At 49.0% G+C, this 23,452-nt stretch overlaps 1 protein-coding gene across 2 annotated transcripts in view; it reads right to left on the reverse strand.

Moving 5' to 3' along the window:
- Positions 1–20,669, reverse strand: part of USP49 (ubiquitin specific peptidase 49) — a 30,444-nt gene extending 9,775 nt beyond the window's left edge. For both annotated transcript variants that reach the window (XM_068995921.1, XM_068995922.1), the window contains exons 1-3: positions 20,608–20,669; positions 4,173–4,309; positions 496–1,882 (exon numbers count right to left, since the gene is read on the reverse strand). In XM_068995921.1, coding sequence (XP_068852022.1) covers positions 496–1,854 — 1,359 coding nt within the window. In that variant the 5' untranslated portion in view covers positions 1,855–1,882; positions 4,173–4,309; positions 20,608–20,669. The remainder of the gene's footprint in view (positions 1–495; positions 1,883–4,172; positions 4,310–20,607) is intronic.
- Between the last annotated feature and the right edge of the window lie 2,783 nt (positions 20,670–23,452).

The raw sequence follows: 23,452 nt of genomic DNA on the forward strand, positions 1-23,452 counted from the left end.
GGGGAATGACACATTTCCAACAAGGAACAGCACAGGAAAAAGAGACCAAACAGCACCACAGGCGCTTTCACCTCCCACACAAACCTCTGTTAAGAACACTCAGTGTCTTTTGTGCTGGCAAAAAAAAAAATTGACACAAAGAGCTTGTCCTTTAAAGTCCCAGAGGTGCCTCATCGTGTTCTTCCCAGGCACAGAAACACCATCAGAAAAGGGAAAAAGGAATGCAAAGGCACCTTAAAAACACATTCAAACCTTAAAACCAAGAGCTCAGGATTTCTGTACCTGTGCAGGTTTCATCCTCAAGTGGCAGAATTGGGGTGAATTTGTGATAAACGTGACAAGGATGGAAATGGTGGCACCTGCACAGCAACCCAAGGGGTTTTTTTCTCGGGAATTGCTCCTAAGCCACTCCTTGGTGGGATCCTCAACACATGGAGCCTTTGCTCCTCAGTGGGAACGGCTCCAACCGATCCCCGTGGAAAAGCAATTCCATACCTGGCTCAGCAACTGCCCATGGAAAATGGTGTTGACCACCTTGAGGACCTGCTTGGTGAGCTTCCTCTGCGAGAAGGGGATGAGGATCCTGCGCTTGGTCCCCTCGGACTCCAGCTCCTGCTGGACCTTGTCCAGCAGCTCGCAGAGGAATTCCTGAGCGTCCTGCTGGTCGTAGCCGCGGAAGGCGGGGATCAGGCTCCACACGGAGTGCAGCATGGCAAAGGGGGACACCAGGGCCCACTTGCCAGACCACATCACTCTGAAGAGGGTGTGCAGCTCGTGGCACAGGGAGATGTGCTTCGAGCTCGGCTCCTTGGGCTGGATCAGTTCTAAACTCCGGCTTATGGAGGAGCCCCCGTTTAAGCCAGCTGGCGAGCTCTGCGTGCCAGACGATCCCACCTTGTCAGGCTTCCCCGGCTCGTTTGCAGCAGCCCCATTTGCCAGTTTGCCAGGCATCCTGGCCCTCCCGTTCACAGTTTTAGCTAAAAGTTCTTCCGTTTCACAGAGATCAAGAGTCAAGAAACATTCTCGGAACTTCTGGAGGTGGCTGAGCACCTGCAGGATGGAGTTCATGTAACAAGTGTTGCCCAGGTTCCTCAGCCCCGTCACCCCGGGCGTCATCAGGGGCTGCCGCCGGATGGAGTAGAACTGCTTGAATCTGCTGCTCTGCACCTGCCTTGAGGTAGGGGAAGCGGTGGCCACCTCCCTGAATTTCCTTGGGATCAAGCTCTCCCTGTGCACGTGGGACAGCAGCCTGGCGCTTTTCCTCGGCGGGGTGTTCGCCAGCTCCTCCAGGAGCCGCCTCTTCACCTCCTGCCGCCGCCGCCGAGCCGCTTCCTTCTTCTTCTCCAGCTCCTCCAGCTGTTTTTTTTCCTTTAATTTCAGCTGCCCCCGGGAGCTCTTGTGGAACCAGGTGCGCAGCGCCCTCGCCAGCAGGGCCTGGCGCCGGTGCCACAGCGCCGTGAGCATCTGGGACTGGCCCTGAGGGCTCCTCCTCCACGCGTCCTCCGCCAGCGCCATGGAGCGCAGCGTCCTCCCGCTCCTCTGCCCCTTGATGGCCGACAGGGAGCTCCTCAGCAGCTTCAGGTCCCCCTCGGGGTTGTCGTTCAGGACGTAATCCTGGCAGAGGTAACAGAAGACGTAGAGGTCGTGCACTTCCATGGCCAAGGGGTGCCGGGTCTCCTGGAAGTGCCTCAGGGCGTGCTCCTCGATGTAGCGGCCGCAGGCCACGTGCGAGCACTTGAGGCAGGCCCAGAGCGACTCGGTGGTGTGGCAGTCCACGCAGTGCCACTTCTGCGGGTTCAGGATCGAGTGGTCCTGGGCGAGTCGTAGCCGCCCCACATGTTTGCATCTATCCATGTCTCACAGCAGGAGTCGCTGCTCCGACCTGGGGAGGCAAAAAAACACAAGGAAAAGGATCTGAAATCTCTTTGTAGGGTCATGGGATATCTTGATTGAAAGGGGGCCAAAAGGATCATCAGATCTGGCTCCTGGCCCTGAACAGGACACCCCAAATTCCCCACATGTTTGCATCTATCCATGTCTCACAGCAGGAGTCGCTGCTCTGACCTGAGGAGCCAAAAAACACAAGGAAAAGGATTTTAGAGCTGCGATGTGCACTTGAAATCTCCTTTCATATGATTATGGAATATCCTGACTTGGAATGATCATCACATCTGGCTCCTGGCCCTGCACAGGACACCCCAAATTCCCCACTTTTGCATCTATCCATGTCTCACAGCAGGAGTCGCTGCTCCGACCTGGGGAGGCAAAAAAACACAAGGAAAAGGATCTGAAATCTCTTTGTAGGGTCATGGGGCATCTTGATTGAAAGGGGGCCAAGAGGATCATCAGATCTGGCTCCTGGCCCTGCACAGGACACCCCAAATTCCCCACTTTTGCATCTATCCATGTCTCACAGCAGGAGTCGCTGCTCCGACCTGGGGAGGCAAAAAAACACAAGGAAAAGGATCTGAAATCTCTTTGTAGGGTCATGGGGCATCTTGATTGAAAGGGGGCCAAGAGGATCATCAGATCTGGCTCCTGGCCCTGCACAGGACACCCCAAATTCCCCACTTTTGCATCTATCCATGTCTCACAGCAGGAGTCGCTGCTCTGACCTGAGGAGCCAAAAAACACAAGGAAAAGGATTTTAGAGCTGCGATGTGCACTTGAAATCTCCTTTCATATGATTATGGAATATCCTGACTTGGAATGATCATCACATCTGGCTCCTGGCCCTGCACAGGACATCCCAAATTCCCCACTTTTGCATCTATCCATGTCTCACAGCAGGAGTCGCTGCTCCGACCTGGGGAAGCAAAAAACACAAGGAAAAGGATCTGAAATCTCTTTGTAGGGTCATGGGGTATCTTGATTGAAAGGGGGCCAAAAGGATCATCAGATCTGGCTCCTGGCCCTGAACAGGACACCCCAAATTCCCACTATGTGCCTCAGAGTGTTCCATATCCTGACTTGGAAGGGACCCACAAAGATCATCAGATCTGGCTCCTGGCCCTGAACAGGACACCCCAAATTCCCCACTTTTGCATCTATCCATGTCTCACAGCAGGAGCTGCTGCTCTGACCTGAGGAGGCAAAAAACACAAGGAAAAGGATTCTGGAGCCGTGATTTGGATGTGAAATCTCGTTGTATGGTCATGGGGTATGTTGAGTTGGAATCATCAAATCTGACTCCTGGCCCTGCACGGGACACCCCAAATTCCCCATGTCTTTGCAGCTATCCATGTCTCACAGGAGCTGTCCCTGTTCTGACTTTGAGTGGCAAAAAAACACAAGGGAAAGGATTTGAGAGCCATGACATACATTTGAAATCTTGTTGTAGGGTCATGGGATATCCTGAGAGGAAGGGGGCCAAAAGGATCATCAAATCTGACTCCTGGCCCTGCACAGGACACCCCAAATTCCCACTATTTTCCCGAGAGTGTTGTCCAAACATTCCTCGAGCTCTGGGCTGTGCCCACTGCCCTCCTTCTGCACCACATCCTTTTGTGCCAATCCCTCAACCAACACCATTATTTCTGCACAGGTTTTTTTAAAAGCAGCTTTTAGCTCCAGTGAAAGACCCTGAGTGGACAAGGCCTAAGGAATAAAACTGAGTCTTGTCTCCAAAGGCTGCCCCACACAGCTGCCAGCACGTCTGAAGGGCTTCCATGGAGAGAAAGATGAATTCAGTGCACACACACATCTGCTCTTCAGCTGCCCCCTTGCCATGGATACATCCAAAAGGAATTTGGGAGTGGAAAGGTGTCACCAGGAGCCAGCCTGAGGTTCCCAACTCCAGGCAGAAGCCATGAAAATATCAGGTCATTGTCACAACCGGAGCGTTCATCCTCAGGCTTCACCTCCTGCCCCCGAATCCTCTGATTTCCCACAGCCTCCTGAACATTCCAGTGGGGAAAAAACCCAGCTGGGAAACAGAAATCAGCAGGAAGACACACACACACACAGAAAACACAACTGGTTTTACTCAATGATCCTTGGAAGCGTGAGGAAATCAAAGCTGGGGCGTGAGGAGGTGCAGAGAGCGTCTGCTCCGTGCCCTGCATCGTTTGATGCAAGATTCCCAGTGAATCCCAGCGCTGTGGATCCCTTTTTCCAGTCCTTCCAAGGCTCTGCTGGCAGAGGAGGAGGTCAGACCCACACAGGCTACTCACGGAGTGGAGGTTACACATCCTTTCCTCCGCGACGCCGCGTCCCGGGCGCGGAGCAGCCCCATCTTCCCAAGGAGTGCCGGCGGATCTCGGAGAATTTAATTACTGGGAACTCCTCACTGCAAGGCAGCTTCAAAGCCCTGAAGAGAGAGAGGGAGTGTAGATACAAAAATGCTGCCAGCAAGGATTTTCTTGCTATTTTCTAAGTCCATGAGAGACTTTTCTCTCTCACAGAAGAGGCACAACAACCAAACACCTGCAACCTTGAAAAGTCTTGTTTATGGTATAGTAGGGAAATATTTTGACAATGGATGTTTTAGGATTTTAGCCAATCACCCCCAAGGGGTGGCTGGTCCTTTGTCCAATTAAGACTATGAAGAAAAAAGTCTATAAAAGAGTCTGTAAAATAATTAAATAAATCAATCTTGCTGCACAAGGGAGAATAGCCTGGTGATGCACAGAAACCAACCCTGGAACGCTGGAGGGGTTGGTCCAGAGCATCCTGAAGCCCTCAGTGCAGAGAGAACTCATTTATTCCAGAATTCTGGGGAATTACCCCCAGGAATCCGGATTCTCAGATGCTCAGGCACGTCACACACACAGGAGGCAAAACTCTGGAATTTCATTCTCTGCTTTCATTTTTGGTTTGGTTTTGTTTTTTGGGGGGGCAGGCTGTAAAAATCTGCTGATCACATGTAGCCTCTTCATCGTGAGGCTTTTGTAGTGGATGACCCAACATATGGCAGAGGGGAAAAAAATGGGAGTTAAGGGGAAAAAAAAGGAAGGAAAAACGTGCCCCCTCCTGTGATCACTTGGATTTTTGGCTGCTTCGATCACTTGGTGAGAGACAGGGGGAGGAGAAGGGGGAAAGATTGGAATAAAAAAAAAATAAAAAAAGCTGTGCTGAATTAGATTTCATTTCTAGGTGGTTTTTCAAACAATAAAAAGGAAGCGGTGAGGAGCTGTCAGGTGTGAACTGCAACAAAATAACAACCACAGAGGAGAGAAAAATGAGAAAAAAACCTGCCCAGAGGTAGAAGATAGTGGGAAAAGGGATCTGTTGGAATAATCCATGAAAGACTGAATGAAGTTGGTGACACAGGGACTTGGCACACAGAATATTCGGTCAAAACATCATTTTATGAGGTGCAAAGTTTAACACTTGCCAAAGCTTTGAGGCAGGGGTTGAGCCCTCACCTGCATGGGTGGGCAGGGACCTGGCCAGGCTAAGGAAATATATTTTCAGTGGCCCCAAATGATGCAAATTTGCTTTAATTCCCATCTTAATCAGTGATACTGCTGTTAGGGATGGAATCTCTTAGAGAAAAAAAAAATCAAATCTCTTCAGTTCTTTCTCCTGGACTCCACATGAAAACTCAAGTGGCCCCTTCAGCACCCAAAGGAGCCACGGAGGTGCTGATTTAAACCAGCTCAGGAATCCCCACATCTCCCTTGGGCTGGGCTCATTCCCTCCCAAATCCCAGGACATGGAAAGGCACTTCTGGAAACCCTGAGCTAAACAAAGGATTGATTTGGTCTCTTCTTTCCAAGTTGGAAACATCCCTTTCCCACCTTTTTCCCCTCCCTGAGCTTTTTTTTCTCCTCTTTCCTCTTAATTTTTCTCCTCAGGTCTGCATAGAAAAGCCGTGGAATTTTTTTTTTTTTTAGGATCCTGTTTAGCCTCGGTGAGACCAAGTGGCAGAAATTCCAGCCCGAAGGAGTATAGACACTGTGGTAACATTGACAGCCTTCATTTACATAAAAGAATACTAATTATGTTGTATCATCAACATCTGTGATTCTGCTCACTGCCATATGCGACAGTGTGAGGAATTTAACCCTTGAGCCTCCCCAGCACATGAGATTTGTACTTTTGAAACGAAAAATGGGCTTTAAAGACACAATTTCCCAGGGATTCATCAAACAGCTGGCTGCTCACGGGCTCTGTGAAGTCTCAGCACACGAAATTTTCAAAAACCACGGAATTTATCCTCAGTTTCCAAGGAGGAAGAGCTGCTGGGTTCAGCTGGGTACCAGGCTCCCAGGAAATCAATCCCACAGCAGATCCAGGGCATAAAGGAATCCTGGTTTGACAATGCAGGAGGCTGGGAGGAGATCAATCAGCAGCCTTTTGTCAACTGCTTTGGCTTTTCCTGTGCTGGACCAGGAGATTTCCTGCTTGGAAAAGGAAAGGGATTCCAAACACCTCTGTCAGCTGACAAAGCAGCTTTGTTACGTCTAAATCCAGTAATTCTCAGCACAAAAGCACCTTTGATGCTGCATTTGATATCCCTCACCTGGTTCTCTTTAGGTATCCCACAGATAACTCCCTTGCAAATCCAAGCCCTAATTCCATGTACATCTGAAGCTTGGGAAGAAATTGTGTTTCTTTTAACCCCAAACCACTTGAATGAGAGGTTTTTCCTCGAAAGTGAGGCTTCTCCACCCACCACGCTCCAGAGTTGTTCTTCACATTCAAGATTTCTCTTGCTGACTCATATTTTTGACTCTTTCCATGAAAAAAAAAAAAAAAAAAAAAAGGATTGGAATCGGCTCTCACATGTTCCAAAGGCAGCTGGAGCAGCTGCGGGTCCAGCCCTGCATCCCCCACGCACCAGAGAGCGAAATAAATCCCTGGAATCGCTGGCACATGACTGAGGAGAGAAGTTTTCTTCTCTTTCCCACGTGTACACAAACAATTTGCCACCATCTCCTCCCAGGAACAGAGAGCTGCAGCTCCCAGCGGGAATGACAGGGCTGGGATTAAAGCAGAGCAGGATCAGAGTCAGAACGTGGCACGAGGTGGGGGGGAAAAAAATAAACCTTGCAGAGATCACAGGGCTGGAGCTGCTTCAGAGATCCCAAATTGCTGCCGTGGATGGGACGAGCCGTGAGCAACGCCGGGATTTAAGGATGGGGAATGAGCACCTTGGATTTTAAAAGCCTTGGAAACAAACACTCAGAGCTCTGCTCTTTGCAATTATCACGTTTAACTCTTGGGTTTGCAGTTTGGTTTTCCCCCCCCCCCCCCCCATAAAAGTTGATGTCATTTTAAGGAATCTCTGTAAAATTCTCCTTTCTCACCTACTTTGATCTTTTCCAGAGAAGGGCTGGGGAAGGAAAAGAGGGAGAAGGACAATACACTAAAGATGAGCAAAACTGAAATAAAATGACAGGGAATGAAAGGAAAATAGAGGTATTAGTTCAGCTAGTAACATTTTAGAGACTACTTGAAAACTTCTCACCTTGTAAATCACTTAAACACCGGGGCAAACCCCACTTTCTTTCCTTGCATGGCTCATAATCCTGGAAAAAAACTCATGGCAAGATCCTCTAACAGCTCCCAGAACCAAATGCAGCAGAAACAATTTGGCTGCTGACCCCTAAAAGAGTGTTACAAGAAACCACACGAGTTCACTCTGCTCCTTTGTGCCATTGTTGCACATTTGGAACCTGATTAAAGCCATCTGCAGGCATCTGTTGACAGCAGCTACTTTCTTTTTCTAAATAAATCTGCAAGAAGCCAAAAGAACCAGTCCAGGGGCCAGGAGCGGTGCTGGATGTTTGACCTTGGAATGATGCTTCTTTTATTTGTCCAAGAGGTGATTCCAGAATAAATAAAGAGTCCAAGTCCTGGAAATCATCTGCCAGGACAGGTGGGAAGCTCAGATTGAAGGATTCTTTCACTCATTCCCGCATCCCCTCTCCTGGGAATGGCAGAAGTGAAGCAGGGCAGCACTGGGAACTGCTGCCACATTAAATAAAGCACATTTGCCTTTTATTTTTAATCATTTTTTTGGAGCACTGTAGGAGGAAAAAACAAAAAAAATCCTTGGATATTCTCGGTTTCCATCCAAAGCACATAAGGAATATACAGAGTTTGGTCAAATCACAGTGACAGGGCAAGGGGGATGGCTTCAAACTGGAAGAAGGAAGGTTTAGGTTGGATACTGGGAAGAAATTCTTCCCTGGGAGGGTGGGGAGGGGCTGGGATGGAATTCCCAGAGAAGCTGTGGCTGCTTCATCCCTGGAAGTGTCCAAGGCCAGCTTGGAGCAGCCTGGGATGGTGGAAAGTGTCCTTGCCCTGGATGAGCTTTAAGATCCCTTCCCCAAACCATCCTGGAATTCTGGGATCCTATGAAATAGGTTCAGAAATCTCAGGTGCAAACCCCAAGCACTTCCCACTCCGCCACCTCAAGAAACCACTTTTTCTGTGGAACTCTCCAACTCCTGCTGCAAACACTCAGAAAAGGAAATATGGGGATATCAGCGAGATCTCCAAGGATTCCATACAACTCCAAGAATTCCATAGGACGACTCCAGAACGTTCCTGCCCTGCTTGTTGTAACCCCCCTGTGTGTGAGGCACCAATTCCTGAACCAGCTGTGTAACACAAACTTCTAATCCGAGCTGCACAGAAAATGGGGGACAAAATCCTGCTCCACCATCCTCGTTCCAGTTCTGGCAGGAGCCCTCCCAGGAGGCAGCCCCAGCAAAATCCTTTGTTTCTGGAATTCCAGAATCACTGAGGTTGGAAAGATCTCCAGGATCATCAACTTGTGCTTGATCATCACCCATCCCCAGAGTGCCACATTCCTTGGACACCTCCAGGGATGGGGATTCCAAACCTCCCTGGGCAGCTCCTTCCGATTCCTGACCGCCCTTTCCATGGAGAAATTCCTCTGGAATTTTTCCTTGCTCCTCAAAGGCACCAGAAATGACAATTTTTCAAGGGAAAACCCCTTCATGGAATTGATATTCTGTTAGAAAATAGGAATTGCTGCTCCAAGGAAGGAGCATCACCACCCCTCCCCCCCATCCCCTCTCCTTAGAGACCCTCATGGGCCACAATTACTCACCCAGAGCATGGAAAATACCCAGGAAAAGAAGCACAAAGCTCATTTTCCTTCTCTTTCTCCAAAAATCCAGCAGGGCTTCTCCCTTTACTCCTCTCCTTCAAGCCCTGCTGGGTTCAGACTTTCAAATTCCATCCCTGAGGAGCAACAATGGCCAGGGAGATTTTTCCGGGGAGATTTTTCCAGGGAGACTTTTCCAATTTTTCTGGAGCTCTTTTCCTGAGAACTGTCAGCTTCCTATCCCATAAATGCTGCCTTCCCTCTCTCCAGGATGGCACAACAGCCAAATTACAGGCAAATTAACAAGGAAAGAACAGGGAGACACAGAGGAAGACAAATCCTCCACCTGGATCTCACCAAATCCTGAGAATTCCCAACCTTCTCATGCCAGGAGGGAGGTCAGGATCCTACAGGAGCCAAGGAAGAGATTCCTGCTGGATTCAGGCACTGGAGGACTCCACAGCCCACCCAGCTGTTCCAAACTCCAGCTCTGGGCACAAGGGAGCTTGAGGAAAATGGGATTTTCCTGCCAACTTCGCCAGCAAGTTCAGGTTTACGAACCCCTCTCAGTTAATTCCAACTCTGGAAGTGTTAAACTCTTCCTGGGAGCTTCCAAAATCTGTTCTAGGCTCCAACATGGAATTCTCAGGAATCGGTTTTCAAAGAAATACTGAAAAAACCCAACCAACCCCCCCCCAAAAAAAAAATCAAACAACCGAAAGCACTTGGATCAGGAAAATCCTATTCCCTGCACTGGCAGCATTCCTTGTGGGCAGGATTTCTGCAGGATTTGGTTCTCTGGATCCTGTCAGGAAGCTGAAGTTGCTGATTTTGGCCCATCTTTGACTTTAGAGCACAACAAATATACAAATAAAGCATTTTTCAGGTCCAACCTCCAAATCAACCAAACTGCTCAAGATAAATGAAGTGCTCAGGGAATGGAGCCCCAGGGAAGGAGCAAGGATGGAAAACCTCTTCTCCCTAAAACTCTGGAATTCTGAGCACTTTAGAAAAAAGCTTTAATGTCTTCAAGACTGCTTTAAATACGACTTGGGGCCTCCTGGAAACTGGAATGTGCTGTTACCTCACCTACAGTGAAAATATTCCCCACTCCTAAAGTCTGGAATGGATAAAATAACCCGATCCTGCCTTTTTTTTGCTGTTCCCACTCATGGTTCCTGGGGAATTGTTGGAGCTGCACTACCCAAAACCACCTCCCTCTGCTTCCTGGTGAACTCCAAGGAGTCAGAGAAGCCACCAAACTCCTTTGGGGTTGGCTGGGGAGAGAAATTTATGACTCCACCAAAAGACTTGGCATCTTGCAAGAGCTGGAATTCCAGCTCCACACAAAGGGCTGCACATGTGTCTTCTATCCAACATTCCTTCCCGATGAAGATCCCTGGGAATGGAGCAGCGGTTCAGGGTTTGGAAATAATCATGGAGAGGCAAAGAGGAGGTGAAATCCTTCAGTCCACGAAGGGATGAGCTGCTCTGTGTCTGCACTGCCATGCAAATGCAGCCACGCCAGTTAAAACGTGGAAGTTTTTCCAAGTTTAAAGTATTTCAAAGATGAAATTTGAATATTCTTCTTGAGCCGAGCTCAGTTTCTCATCTAAGAGATGAATAAAAGTGATTAAAACCTCAAGTGCCTCTATTTTTAATTTGCACCTCTTGACTTTAGCTTTAGGACTCAATTTCCAGGTGAAATGTTGTCTGTACGTTCTTTAGGGTCACTGAAAACAAACCAACAAACAAGATCCATGTCCTACAGATCCCTGAAAATGTGGGAATTACTGTTTAATGACCCCGGATGTTAAAAAGCATCATTAAAATGCTATTTATGCCTTAGTCCACAGCTTTCTAAAAGTTAATTTCTCTATTTACTCCAGCACATAAAATCCCTTCTCCCCTTTCTTTCCACAGGCGTCCAGGTTTTATTTTTGGGCTGGCTTTTGGAAGTGTCAATAAGCTGGGAAACACGATCCCAACATGGATCTGGGAATTCCTGAACAATTCCTGAACAACTGCAGTTCTCCCGAACCAGCCCAAAGGGAAGGAACTCCCAGCAATTCCCTGCCTCTTCCATCTGGAGAAGCCTGAAGCAGTCACAGCAAACACACACAATCGGAATTATCAGCCCAGGGCAGGAAGAAGAACGGAATTAGGACCAGCTGAGAGTTGATTCTGCCTGACAGAAAGTTCTAATTTCACTTTACAACCAGCTTGGCACAACCCGGGAATTCCCAAAGAATTCTGTGTCTACACGGGTGACAACAGCAGAGGGTGATGTCCCATATCCTGAAGTTTTCCACCCAAACATCCCTCCTGGAACAGCTCAGCTGGAGCAGGCAGGAGAGGAGCTTTAATGGCACAAAATCAGTGGCACTGACTCCAAATCCACGGGAAATTCACTTTTTTTCGTGCCCCCCATCCCCGAACTGTCAGGATTCACACCAAACCCAGCATCTTTGCTTCCCTTCACACTTCCCACTGCGCAGGGATCCTGCTCCAGGGACAGAGGCACAGGCAGGGATCTGGGCCCACGGAATAATTAACCAGGCACAGGTTAAACCAAATCATCCCAACGTGACAAAGCAGGAGCAGAGATCAGCAGCCTTGCCCTCTGATTCCCACTTTCCCTGCCTTATCATTCCTTTTAATCATAACCAGCCACACAAATCCCTACGTTTTTCCAGCCTGCAGGAAGCGTTTTGGCTTTTCCCCACGCTCTTTAACCATTATTATCCCACTCAGCACATCCCATTTATCACCAATCGGCAGGAAAACAACACATCCAGTGAGTTGAGGTTCACAGCAACAGTTCACAGATTATGTATTAAAAATACCAAAAATCACCCACCCAGCCTTTTCACAGGGAAAATCCTACTCCAATCCCACCCAGCTTCCCAATAACAACAACAAAATCCAACATCATTTTGGACCTGATCACCTTAAAGGTCTTTTCCAGCTTCACTGATTCCATGACTACAAAAGCAGAGCCGGTTACATTCTGACCTCGAGCACCTTCAGCATTCCCAAACCTGATTTCATTCCGTATCAAAACCCAGGGCATGTCAATAAAACAAACCCCAAACCCCTCCGTGGCACAGGGATGAGGGGAAGTTTGGCAGCTCCAGCACCTCGGGGTCCTCTCGCTGCCGCAGGGATCCACGAGCAGCCGCGGGATTCGGCAGCGGAATCCCAGCCTCTTCCCAGGATCTCTTTGTGACAGACACAAAGAGGGATTACGGCACGGAGTGAACACTTGCTAAGTTCTGGGGAGTCCTCTGCTGCTGTTTTCGGAACACAATTCACATCCATCCTGGCGAAATCTCCGCCGGCCTAGGCACGAACCCATCCCGGCGGAGGCGGGAGCGGATCCGGGAGCCATCGGTCACGCCGAGGTGTCAGAGCCATCTCCGAGGCAATAAAGCACCAGCCAAGCCCAGCAGGCTGTGCCTTATTATCTCCCCAGCCAGAATGAACAGGCAAAGAGCATTGAAGAGAAGGGCACAATTCCACAGGCTGGGCTCGGAGCAGGGAAGGTGCCTCCGATGCGTTTGGGATCCCCAGGCAAAAATAACGCCGTGTTCCAACAGCCCTCTCCAGCATTTGCTTTTCCTTCGCTTGCCAATCAATTATTAGGGTTTTTTTTTTTTTTAACCCCAAACGAGCGAGGCAGAGCAGCAGAAAATTTTCTGGGGGTTTTGTAACAGCAGAAAATTTTCTGGGGGTTTTGTAAATGCCATAAAAGGGAGTAAATCACAGTGATTTCTCCAATTTATCCAAGCGCAGCGAGGACTTCGGGGTTTTATTTGTCTGCCCAACAAACCCCAAGGTGCTCGGTGGTGTTTATGTCCAGCATCCCTAAGAATTCCCACATTTCCATATGGGGAGTGCTGCTGTGTCCCCAGCTCTGGAAATAGCAAATCTCTGAGCCCTCCACTCAGACCCTGGGGCTCGACCAAGGGCTTCTGTGTTTTCTTGCCAACAAAGAATTAAGGGATTTACACATCCTCTTCCTCTGCTCAGCTGCTGGGCCTGTTTTGTGTTGGGAAAAACGAATCTATCCAGCAATCCCTGCTCTTCCTCAGTGTCCAAACAGGGACCTGGAGCGGCATAAATAAAACTAAGATTTGTGTTTGCAGCCCCAGCCTCACCCAAGGTTTGTGCCTCTATTTTCTGGTAGAAAAGGAAGGATTTCACTTGCTCAAATCTACCTTTCCCCCCCATTTCCTGATGGAATTATTCCTGATTTGCATATTAGGAATCCTGTTCTGGCTGAAATCCTTTTTTTTTTTTCCTCCTGAATTACAGGCAGGATCTGAGCGGTGCCTTTGTCCTCCCCACAAGCCGAGGTCGGAAGCAGGACCCCGATTTGTGAACCCTCAGGTTGTTAATCTTCCTTAAGAACTGCAGATCAACCCAGGCCCCATTCTGCAGCATCTGTTATTTTAATAAATTATCCTCCCAAGAGGTTAAAGTTCATCCCTTCAATTTGTCCTGAGATGAAACAACAACAGGACAAGGAGAGCAAGGAGGGAGAGGTGAATTTGGGTTTGATGCCACAAAAAGCCGTTCCTAAACCCTTCCAGTTTGAGGATAAACAGGATATCTCCTCCCTTATTCACTGACTCATTTCCACATTGTCCAAACCAGCAGGTTCCAACCATCCTGGGAAGTGCAGGAAAAGAGCAGTGCAAATTCCAAAGGAGATTTTTTTTTTTTCCCCTCCCCCTTTGAAAGCCACTTGCTGTTTCCACCCTCTATCATGAATATTTTATTTCTTCAAAATAAACTCTGGTGAGCAGGATCTTCATCCCTGCTCTGGTTCAGGTGAATTAACTATTCTTAGTTAAATAGATTTGTTTCTAGTCTTAGTCTGATGACAGATTAACTCCTGACTGGTCGGATTATGGATTTACCTCTGGAACTAAATCACTTTTGAATCTGAGTTATAGCTATTAGTTCTTTATAGCTCAGCTGAACAGCTTTTAGTGCCTCCTTTGTGTTTTTGAAAGAATGATTAAACATCATTAAATCCAAGCTCAGGGCTCTTTCTCACAACTCCAGGGAATAAACAGCTGATTTAAGGGGGTTTTTTAAAGAATAGCTGAGTTTTACACCGATTTTTTCAGCATAATTAATGCCATCCTAAGTCTAGAATGGTTGTCCTTAAAATTAAAACAAGTTTTTTGTGCTTGTGTGGTTTTAAAGGACATAACCCCCGCTTTGTCCTCCTCACAACTCTCTGGATCAACCTGCTCTTCCCACATGGTATTCCCATTATTTTTCTCCATCTGCAGAAGACACAAAAAAATCCACAAAATTACAGAATATCCTGAGCTGGAAGGGACCCACCAAAACCATGGAAGTCCAAATCCTGACTTCTACACAGCAACCAGCAGACATTAAAACATGGTTTGCTCTTAAATGAAACATGAAATATTCCAACTATTCCAACCAGATATATTCCAAATATTCCAACCAGAAACGTCCCTGCCACCAGAAGAAGCAGCCACTAAGAGGAACCTCAATAACAAAAAGAAACCCACCTGTAACTGCCATGGAAAGTCACTGGATGGGAGAGCTGGAGCACGGATACTGAAATCCAGGATTTCGGCTCCCTCATCCCAAATCAAGGGGTTTTTAATTAACACAGCCCAAATTTTGGTGAATTCATCTTGAAGCAGCCTTCTGAGCCAGCCAGGACCTCTGAATGATTTAATTTCTCACTGTTAATGACTTGAAAACCCCTTAAACATCCAGTTCCACCAACACCCCTACAGACACACGCACACACACAAACAGATACCCACATATACATAAAAATACATCCCTGGATTTGTGTAACTCAATCCTTACACCCCTCCCTCCACCCAGAAACCCACAGTGACTATAAACCCAAACACCATTAATCAAAAAAAAGCCATAAACTCCTCATTCCATGAGTTACATCTCAGGTGGGGCGGGGGGAGGTTTTCATGCCCAACTTTATTTGCTGAAGTTCAGTGCATGAAGAAATGATCTGGGTCTGGTGGACCCCAGAGCAGAATTTATGAATAAAAATATAATAAGAAGGTAATACTCGAGGTAGGAGTCAGCCACAAATCTCCATCACTTTCTTCATACACACAGCACTTGTTATTGAACCTGCAGCACAAGGCACAGCTCTAAACCAGCTGAAATTCCTGGATAAAGTCAACCCCAGCACCAGGCAAGAGCTGGAACGGGTCCAGCACATCCAAAGAAAGGATTTACAAGAGCAAAGAGTGGCAGGACAAGGGGGGATGGATTTAAACTGATAGGGAGCAGGTTCAGATTGGATATTAGGGGAAAATTCCTCCCTTCGAGGGTGGGGAAGGGCACAGGGAGTTGTGGTTGCCCCATCCCTGGAAGTGCCCAAGGCCAGGTTGGAGCACCCAGGGATGGTGGAAGGTGCTCCTGCCCATGGCAGGGGTGGCACTGTTTGAGCTTGAAGGTCCCTCCCAACCCAAACTATTCTGGGATTTAGCACAAAGCCCAGTTTTGTCAGGAATTTACTGGAATGGAGTCAGGCTCAGAGAAACCGATCCCTGTCAGGGGGGAAAAAAAAAAAATGGGAACAAAGCCCCAGCAGCAAAGAACCCACGAGGCAGCACTGAGTGCTCTCCTCAGGACACTTTTAGGATTTCCAGCTAAAAGCCACTTATCACTTCACCACCCCACCCTGCCCAGCTCCTTCCACACCGCTTTTATTTCAACTCCAAACCCTCCAATTGTCTTCGGAAGCTTTTCAAAGCCTGGGAGAGAGGGGCAGAATGTAATTAGAGGACAGTATTTCTTCATCAAATCTAAAGCCGCCCACTGAAAGCGAGTGGGAAAATCCGGTCCCAAGGCAGCGCTGCCTCCATGGAGGGGATGGATTTGCTTTTCACAGGGAATAAGGGATGGGAGCCGTGGTCACCGTTCCTTAATCAGCTCAGCTGATCCCCTATAGAACATCTCAATGCAGGGACACAGCTGTGGCCCATAACTCTTGGCTTGATCTTCCATGCTTTGCCTGAAAAGCCTGAAAAGGGCAGAAATGCACTAAAGCTTTGCTCCAGTAAATTGGTCCTTTGAAAAAAAAACCAACCAAAAACCTAACCCCATCCCTGGCTGCTCCCAGAGGGGGGGGGGGGGAACAGCTCCTTTTTTTTCAGTGCCCACGTAGGGGTTGAGTGGGAAAGTTTTTGTGATCTCCCTCAGCCCCCAAAACCATTATTTCCTTTTAGAAGCCAAGTTATTTAGCGATTCCAGCCTTCGGTGGGGATTCCCGTGCCTGAGGATGTGCTTTTTCCTTTGGCTTTTCAGTCAGCGAACTCCCAAAAACGCAGAAAAACCACCTCCTTAGTCAGAATCTTTCTTTAAATAGTCCATTTGTCATGACTGACACGTTACACAAGACACATTTCAGAGGAACTTGGAGCTGTCAGATCCCTGGATTCCAGCTCTCTGTCTCCATTTGGAAAAGCAGCTGAAAGCTGAATTACAGAGCCAAGCAGAGAGACAAGGAAAGTGCGAGCACCGTGGGGAGGAACACGAAAAGCTCCTGGTTTTCAGATATCTTTTACTTCCTCAGTAAAGCTCTTACAAAGCCAGACTTCTCAGTGAATTACAGCATAATTACCTAATTAAAGGAACTCACCTAGCGAGTGTTCTTTCAAAAAAAATCCCAAGGTATGTCCCAACAATTTGCCGTTTTCTGAGGGGTTTCGACTGATTTGTCACGAACTGGAGGTGTAACAGCTCACGTGCTTCTCATTATCATCTCGCAAAGCTAAAAGCTCATTAACAACAATTAGGGAAAAAAATATAAACTTGGCAGCTTTGTGTTATTTTACGCCTACTTCAGACACTTCTTAACACTGTTGCCAAAAGGGATTTTTTTTCCTTTCTCGCCCAGCAGAACAGTGGGTTTTAATCTGCATTTTCCTCAGTACACCAGGATATTAATTACTGCAAGTACACAAATCATCAGCTTCAGCTCACCTAGAAATTCCATCCCAAAGACACTGGCAAAGGGCAGAATCTCATTCCCATTTCTACTTCCTCTCCCCTTTAATCTGTTTTGTTTTCATGGGGTGTTCTGGCTGCTCTGTGCTGGAATTCCCTGGCTCCTGAAGCTGGAATTCCCTGGCTCCTGAGCCACAAAAGCCTCACCTGATCCATCTCTGAGCTAAACTCTCCTAAAACCCCGAAGTGAAGAGCATTTGTGGGCACACGGGGAGACATCAACCAACAGCTGAGATATTCTCAGCTTTAAATGGGATTTTGAAATTATTTCTGTTCAACAATTTGGATTTGCTCAGCACCCTCAGGAGCAAAGACTCGTTAAGGGTTTCACACTAATGAGGATCCTCTTCCTTTTCACTGGCATTGAAGGGGGGCATTTTTCCATACAAGAGCCTGTGGTGAAGGGTTTGGGAAAGGTGAAGGGTTTGGGAAAGGTGAAGGGTTTGGGAACAACAGGCTGCTGAGACAGGAAGACAGGAACATCTCCCAAGGTTTCATTCCCCAAAGGGGAAAAAAAAAAAAAACAGCACCAAACCCAACCCTTGATGAAATATTCAAGCTGAAAACCACAAAGGTTGTTAAACAAAGCAAGAAAACTTCTCATTCTCCCTGGAGAGGATTCCTGCAGAAAAGGAAGGATTGGAGGGGAGAGGGGATCTTTGGAACAACCCCATCTTCCCACTCCTCCTCACCTCAACCACTGCTCCCATAGACAAAGCTTTCAGACAACTTATTTACTATTTCTCTGTTTATTTATAACAATTTTAAACCAAACCCCTCAGTTTTGTTTTGCCTCAGAGCTGGGGTCAACTTCAGAAAACCTTTCACACTTCCCCAAAGCTAAAAACACTCGGGAAAGAATCCACACTTAACACAGCAGCAGCTGAATTTTGCGTTATTCTTTTAGAATTTTGCAGTATTTTGAAGTATTTCCGTTTGTTAACTGTTCTAAATCAATCCATTAACATCTTCTGAGGGCTGAGAAAACACTAAATTTCACTTTACGAGTCCCAGCAGAAGCCCTGTGACGTTGCAGTAGAAAAACAGTTAACGAAGGGAAAAAAGGCCAAGAAAAACAGGATCTGAAAGACATTTTCAGTCCTTTCTACTGAATAAACCACTTTTGCTGCTGAGAAAGTGCTTCTTGTCACGTGTTTGGAGGTGCTGAGACAAAACAGGGCTGCTTAAAAATAATAATTAACAAGTGAGTGTGTTTTAGCACCGAGGAAAACAACCTGCAGCGTGTGATGTGGGCAGAGCTGCACCAGCCACAAGAAACTCTCTGCAAAAAAAAAAACACACCCAGAGCAGAGACAGAACCCGAATTTGTTTTTTTCTGTCCCCACTGACCAATTGTCACCATGCCCTTCCCCAACCCACGAGGCTGACCCCCAATTTCTCCATCCTCACAGGGCCTCCTGTCAAGCCCAGGGCTTTGGACCACATGCAGCCGGAATCTCGGCAGGAATTGGAGCAAGAGATTCCTTCCTAACAATCCTTGGACACACAACAGCCAAACAAATCCCCAGTTTTGGCTTCCTGGCTCCTTTCTAGCCCCTAACCCGTTGCATATGTGACTATTGTCCAAGCCCTGCTCCTGAACAAGCGAAATTCTCTGTAACAAACCCAGCTTGCACAAGACCCAGAATTATTCCACACTGGAAAAAATCTGCCAACTTCTAAACACCCTTTTCTACTTGGAGTCAGCTCGTATTCATCGGGAGAATGATCAGGGGAGGAATAAATGCACATTTATGGTTTGCTGAAAGCTCGGAGACATCAAACGCTGCTCACGCCTGGCACATCGTTCCCAAATATTTGCACCCAGCCCGTTCTCAAGGCAATTAAAAACACCAAATAAAACCCCAAACGCTTTTGTTGCCTTCTCCTTTTCGGGTTTTTAAACATCACCCAACCTCTCTGACCCTGGATAAACCACTGCAGCCCCCGAGTGCAGCTGCCCAAGGCAGAGCAGCCAAAATTCGGTGAAAATTCCTCTCGGGGCAGCTCCCAACACTTTAGAGCAACACTCATTTAATCCAAGTTTAATCCACACGGCTCCCATCCACAAGGAGTTTTTAATTCACAATTCCACTCATTTATCCCCTCTCATGCTCCAGCTCTTTCTCCCATCCTCATTCCCACATCCCAGCCACGTTTCCTCAGCTCCAGCAGCAGCTCAGCTCTCAGCCCCCTCCCCAACACCTTATTTTTGCTTCCAGCCCCCTCAAACCATCCCTTTTAATCCGCTATTTTCTGCCTTCCCTCCGGATAAAGAACGACTGACTCTATTCCAAAAAAAAACCTCCCGCCGAACTCCATCAGTTTTCCCCGGAACGAGGAATCACCGCTTCATTCCCTGGGCTCCACGAGCATCTTCCCCGAGCATTTTCCCCGAGGCAGCGGCGCGTGAAAGGACCAAATTTTGCATCGTTTCACACCAGACGAGCCCAGCCACTCCAGGCATCTCCCCCTGACGAAAAGCACAGCAAGGAACTCCGCAAAGTAAAGACAACTTCCCACTCTCCCAGCTCCAAGATTTCGGGATAACGGGGATGCTTTTCCCCACCGCTGTTCCTCCCCCGGCAGTACCTGGAGCTGTTCTGACACAGGGATCAGGCTCGATCCCAGCGTAACGCGATTAACGGGCGCTTTCCCTAAAATTAGCAGCTTTTCCAGCGCTGGATTCCCGTTTGGAGGGGCTCGGTTCTGCCTGATCCGTGATTCCCGTGGCTCCGGGAGCCCTCGTGGAAGGGGGGGGGGACACCCTCGGAGGTTTAAAAAAGGGGGATTTTGAAGCAGTTTTGCTGCCTCTCACCGCCAATAAACCCAACCCCAAGCCCACACCCCCGATCAAGTTCTGCTCTTTCCCCCTCTTGGGGACACCAACCCACGGCTTTTTTGGGGTTGTATTTTTTTTCTACATAAACACAAACCCGCATCGATTTCCCCCGTTTTCGTGCCCTCTCCCCGCTCCACCACGCTCAGCACGGGGGTTTAAAGGGAGTTTTTAAAGGGGTTTTCTCCCCCTCCCAGCAAAGCCACGACCCCCAGCACCCCCTCACGGTCCCGGGGAGGGGGGGAACGTGTGGGAAGAGGGTCCCGGGAAGGGGGGGATTTGAGGAGGTGGAAGGGGATCTGGGGTTGGTTTAGGAACGGGGTCTTGGGGAGGATGAGGGGGGGTCTGGAGAGGTGGGAGTCTATCCCGGGCATGAGGGGGGGAATGTGGAGAGGGGAGGATGTTCCCTCAACAAAGGGAAAGTTGCGGAGCCGCCGAGCCCGGCGCGGGGGTCCCGCCCGCACACAAAGGCGGCGACCCCCGTGATGGATGACGGGGGGGGGGGGGGGCAACGGGGTCCGCCTCAGCCCCACACCCGCATCACGGAGGGGGGGGTGTCCCTTTGAGGGGGGGGGGCACCAAAGACCCCTCCTCTCGTCCTCCTCAACCCCCCCATATCCCCCCACCCGTCTCTCCCTCTCTGTCCCCAGGGGGGGTCGCGTCCCGTGTGTCCCCCCCCCTCACCCCCCCCGTCCCCTTTATTTACCGCCATCACCAGCACGCGCGAGCTGTCACCCAGCGCGAGACGCCCCGGCCGGCCACGCCCCCTCCCCGCCCATTGGCCGCCGCGCCCCGCCCCGCTCTTTCATTGGCTGCAGACCGCGTCACTCAACGCCAACACCCGCCCCCATCGCCGCCGGTTACGCCAATTGCGTAGCGCGGCACACAGGCTAAGACCGCAGGTGCTTACGCTGTTTGCTTAGCGTACGCACCCCGCTGGCGTAGAGTACGCCGCGGCGGGCAGAGCGCCGGCGGGGCGTACGGAGTCTGCGCAGCCGGCAGGGGGCGCTGTTCAATGGGCGCCGGGGGGGGCGGGCCGGCGCGGGTTCGAGTCCCGCCCCCGCCCGTGACGTACCGGGCTTTGTGAATCGCGGGGCCGAAGTTCGGTTGAGGCACGGGAGGGTAAATAAGGGTGTCTCGGAGACAAAGAGACTCTTAAAGGGGCGGCGCGGGGCCCCCCGAGGGGGTGGCGTGGGGTGGGAGGTACCCCACGGGGGCCCTGAGGTGATGGGAGGTGCTGAGGTCATGGGGGGGGGGGGGGCGCACCCCACGGGGGTCCGTGAGGTGATGGGGGGGCACAAGAGGGAGGCTGTGAGGGCTTTGAGGTGATGGATACCTTGAGGTGGAGATCCTGAGGTGATGAGGGGGCACCCTGAAGTGATGGGGGGGCGAAGGGAGTTCTGAGGTTGGTGAAAACCGTAAGGTGATGCGGGGGGGGGCACCTTAAATGGTCCCTGAGGTGATGGGAGAAACAAGGGGGGCTCTGAGATTCTCAAGACCCTGAGGGGGCACCCCAAATGGTCCCTGAGGTGATGGGAGAAACAAGGGGGGCTCTGAGATTCTCAAGACCCTGAGGGGGCACCCCAAAGGGTCCCTCAGATGATGGGCAGACCAAGGAGGGGGCTATGGGGACTCTGAGGTGATGGGGGGGGTTATGGGGTCTCTGAGGTGATGGAGACCCTGAGGTGATGAGGGGACACCCCAAAGGGTCTCTGAGGTGATGGGAAGGGTCTAAGGGGGCTGTGGGGCCCTGAGGTGATGGAGAACCTGAGGTGGGGGATCTGAGATAATGGGGGTCGCACCCCACATGGCCCCTGAGGTGACAGGGACCCCGAGGTGAGGGTGGCACCGGTGCCTGGCCCATTTTGACCCCATACCTGCACTGAAATCCACGCTGGCACAGCTGCAACGAGTCTGCAACGTCTAAGAATTCAAACTGGAGATGAACGATCCTCACTCTCTTTGTGAGATTAAAAAAAAGCCACAGCACGAGAACGGAACAAAAGCCCCAAAAATGCCCTGGGGTGGCAGAGAGACTCGGGACTGGCTCTGCCACTGAAGCACTTGTGACCCTGATAACATCCCCTAGTTAAATAAATAAATATAAATAATAAACCACGCAAGGGTGAGGCCTCCATTCCCAAAATCCCTGTTCCCTCTAGGTCAGGCTTCAATTTAGGGAATGAAACAACACTGACAGAGATTTTGAGAGGTGCAGAAGCAGGGAAAAAAAAGGATCCATAGTGGAACAGGACCTCAGCGTGGCCACCTCTCCCTCTGAGAAAAACAACCTTCCAAACCATGATTTGACAGGAAGAATGAGGATTCTTTTTCAGGGAAAAAGAGTAATTTTGGCCATCAAGAGCCAGAGCCATGTGAGGCAGCTGATTCCCTCACTCCCAGAATGCAGCAACAGGCTTTGCTGGGACATAAAGGACTAAATCTTCCTCATCCTCACGTCTGTGGAAACCCACTGACGTCAAGGGGTTAATTAAAGGCAGAAAGTGGCTCCAGGGGTCCCTTTTTAGAACTCCAGGAACAGCAGAATGTATTCATAAAAACCCCCAGGAATCCCCAGGGATTCCAGCACACACTTCCACGTTTTTTAGGCACGTGAGCAGAGTTTTGCCATCTCCGGTGACGGAGCAGCCTTGGGAATTAACAAAGCATTACCAACATTCACCATGACTAATCTGCTCATTAAGAGGGGTTGGGTTTTTTTTTTTTAAACCTTAAGGCTTGTAATGGGAAACAGGACAGGGATAACCATCCCTACAAAACTTGTTTCCCTAAGTTTTCCCAGTTTAACCAGGTGGGACAACAGTGAATTTTCACCACTGAACAGTCCCACACAAGCCATGAACTTGGGGCTAAGAGCTGCAAAAAATTCAGTATATTCAGCATTGCTACCACACTTAGGGGACGTTGTGCCATTTCTTATGGCTCATTAACCACCTCTTGCTGGGCCCTGTGCTGATTAAATTTATTAAATGCTCACAACTAAAAGCTCGGAGCACTCCAACAGTTAATTAGGTTTGAAGGTATAAATGATAATCAGAGAATCACATTAAAAAAAAACAAAAAAAAAACCAGTTCTCAGCCAGAAAATCAAGCCACAAATCAGCTTTTTTCCACTTCTTGCTTCAGAAAAAAAACCTGCTTAGGACAAATTATTTCTGTTTTCTTTGCTCTTATGGGCAAGGAACCATCAATATTTTTTTCCCTGAACTGCTTCTTCACAAGGAATCCACTGTCCTGCTTGGATATCTCCCTTCCCAAAACCATCCTTGGAGCTTCTCCACCTGCCCTTTGCATCCAGGGTACATCCCAGCGGGGCTGGAATGCTGGTGCCTTCCCAGGAATATGAAGGAAAAAAATATACTGAAGTGGTATCATTATGTCTTACAATGAATTTTTGGCTCTTATTGCCCAAATCCCTCCTTATTCCATTGAATCTTGAAGCCATCAGGATTCCTCAAATGGTGTGCAGGGACAGGACGTTTATTACCAACCTTAAAAACAATGGGATAAAGCAGCTGGAATTGCCTCAG

This window comes from Aphelocoma coerulescens, chromosome 26 (genome assembly GCF_041296385.1).
Source record: "Aphelocoma coerulescens isolate FSJ_1873_10779 chromosome 26, UR_Acoe_1.0, whole genome shotgun sequence".
NCBI lineage: Eukaryota > Metazoa > Chordata > Aves > Passeriformes > Corvidae > Aphelocoma > Aphelocoma coerulescens.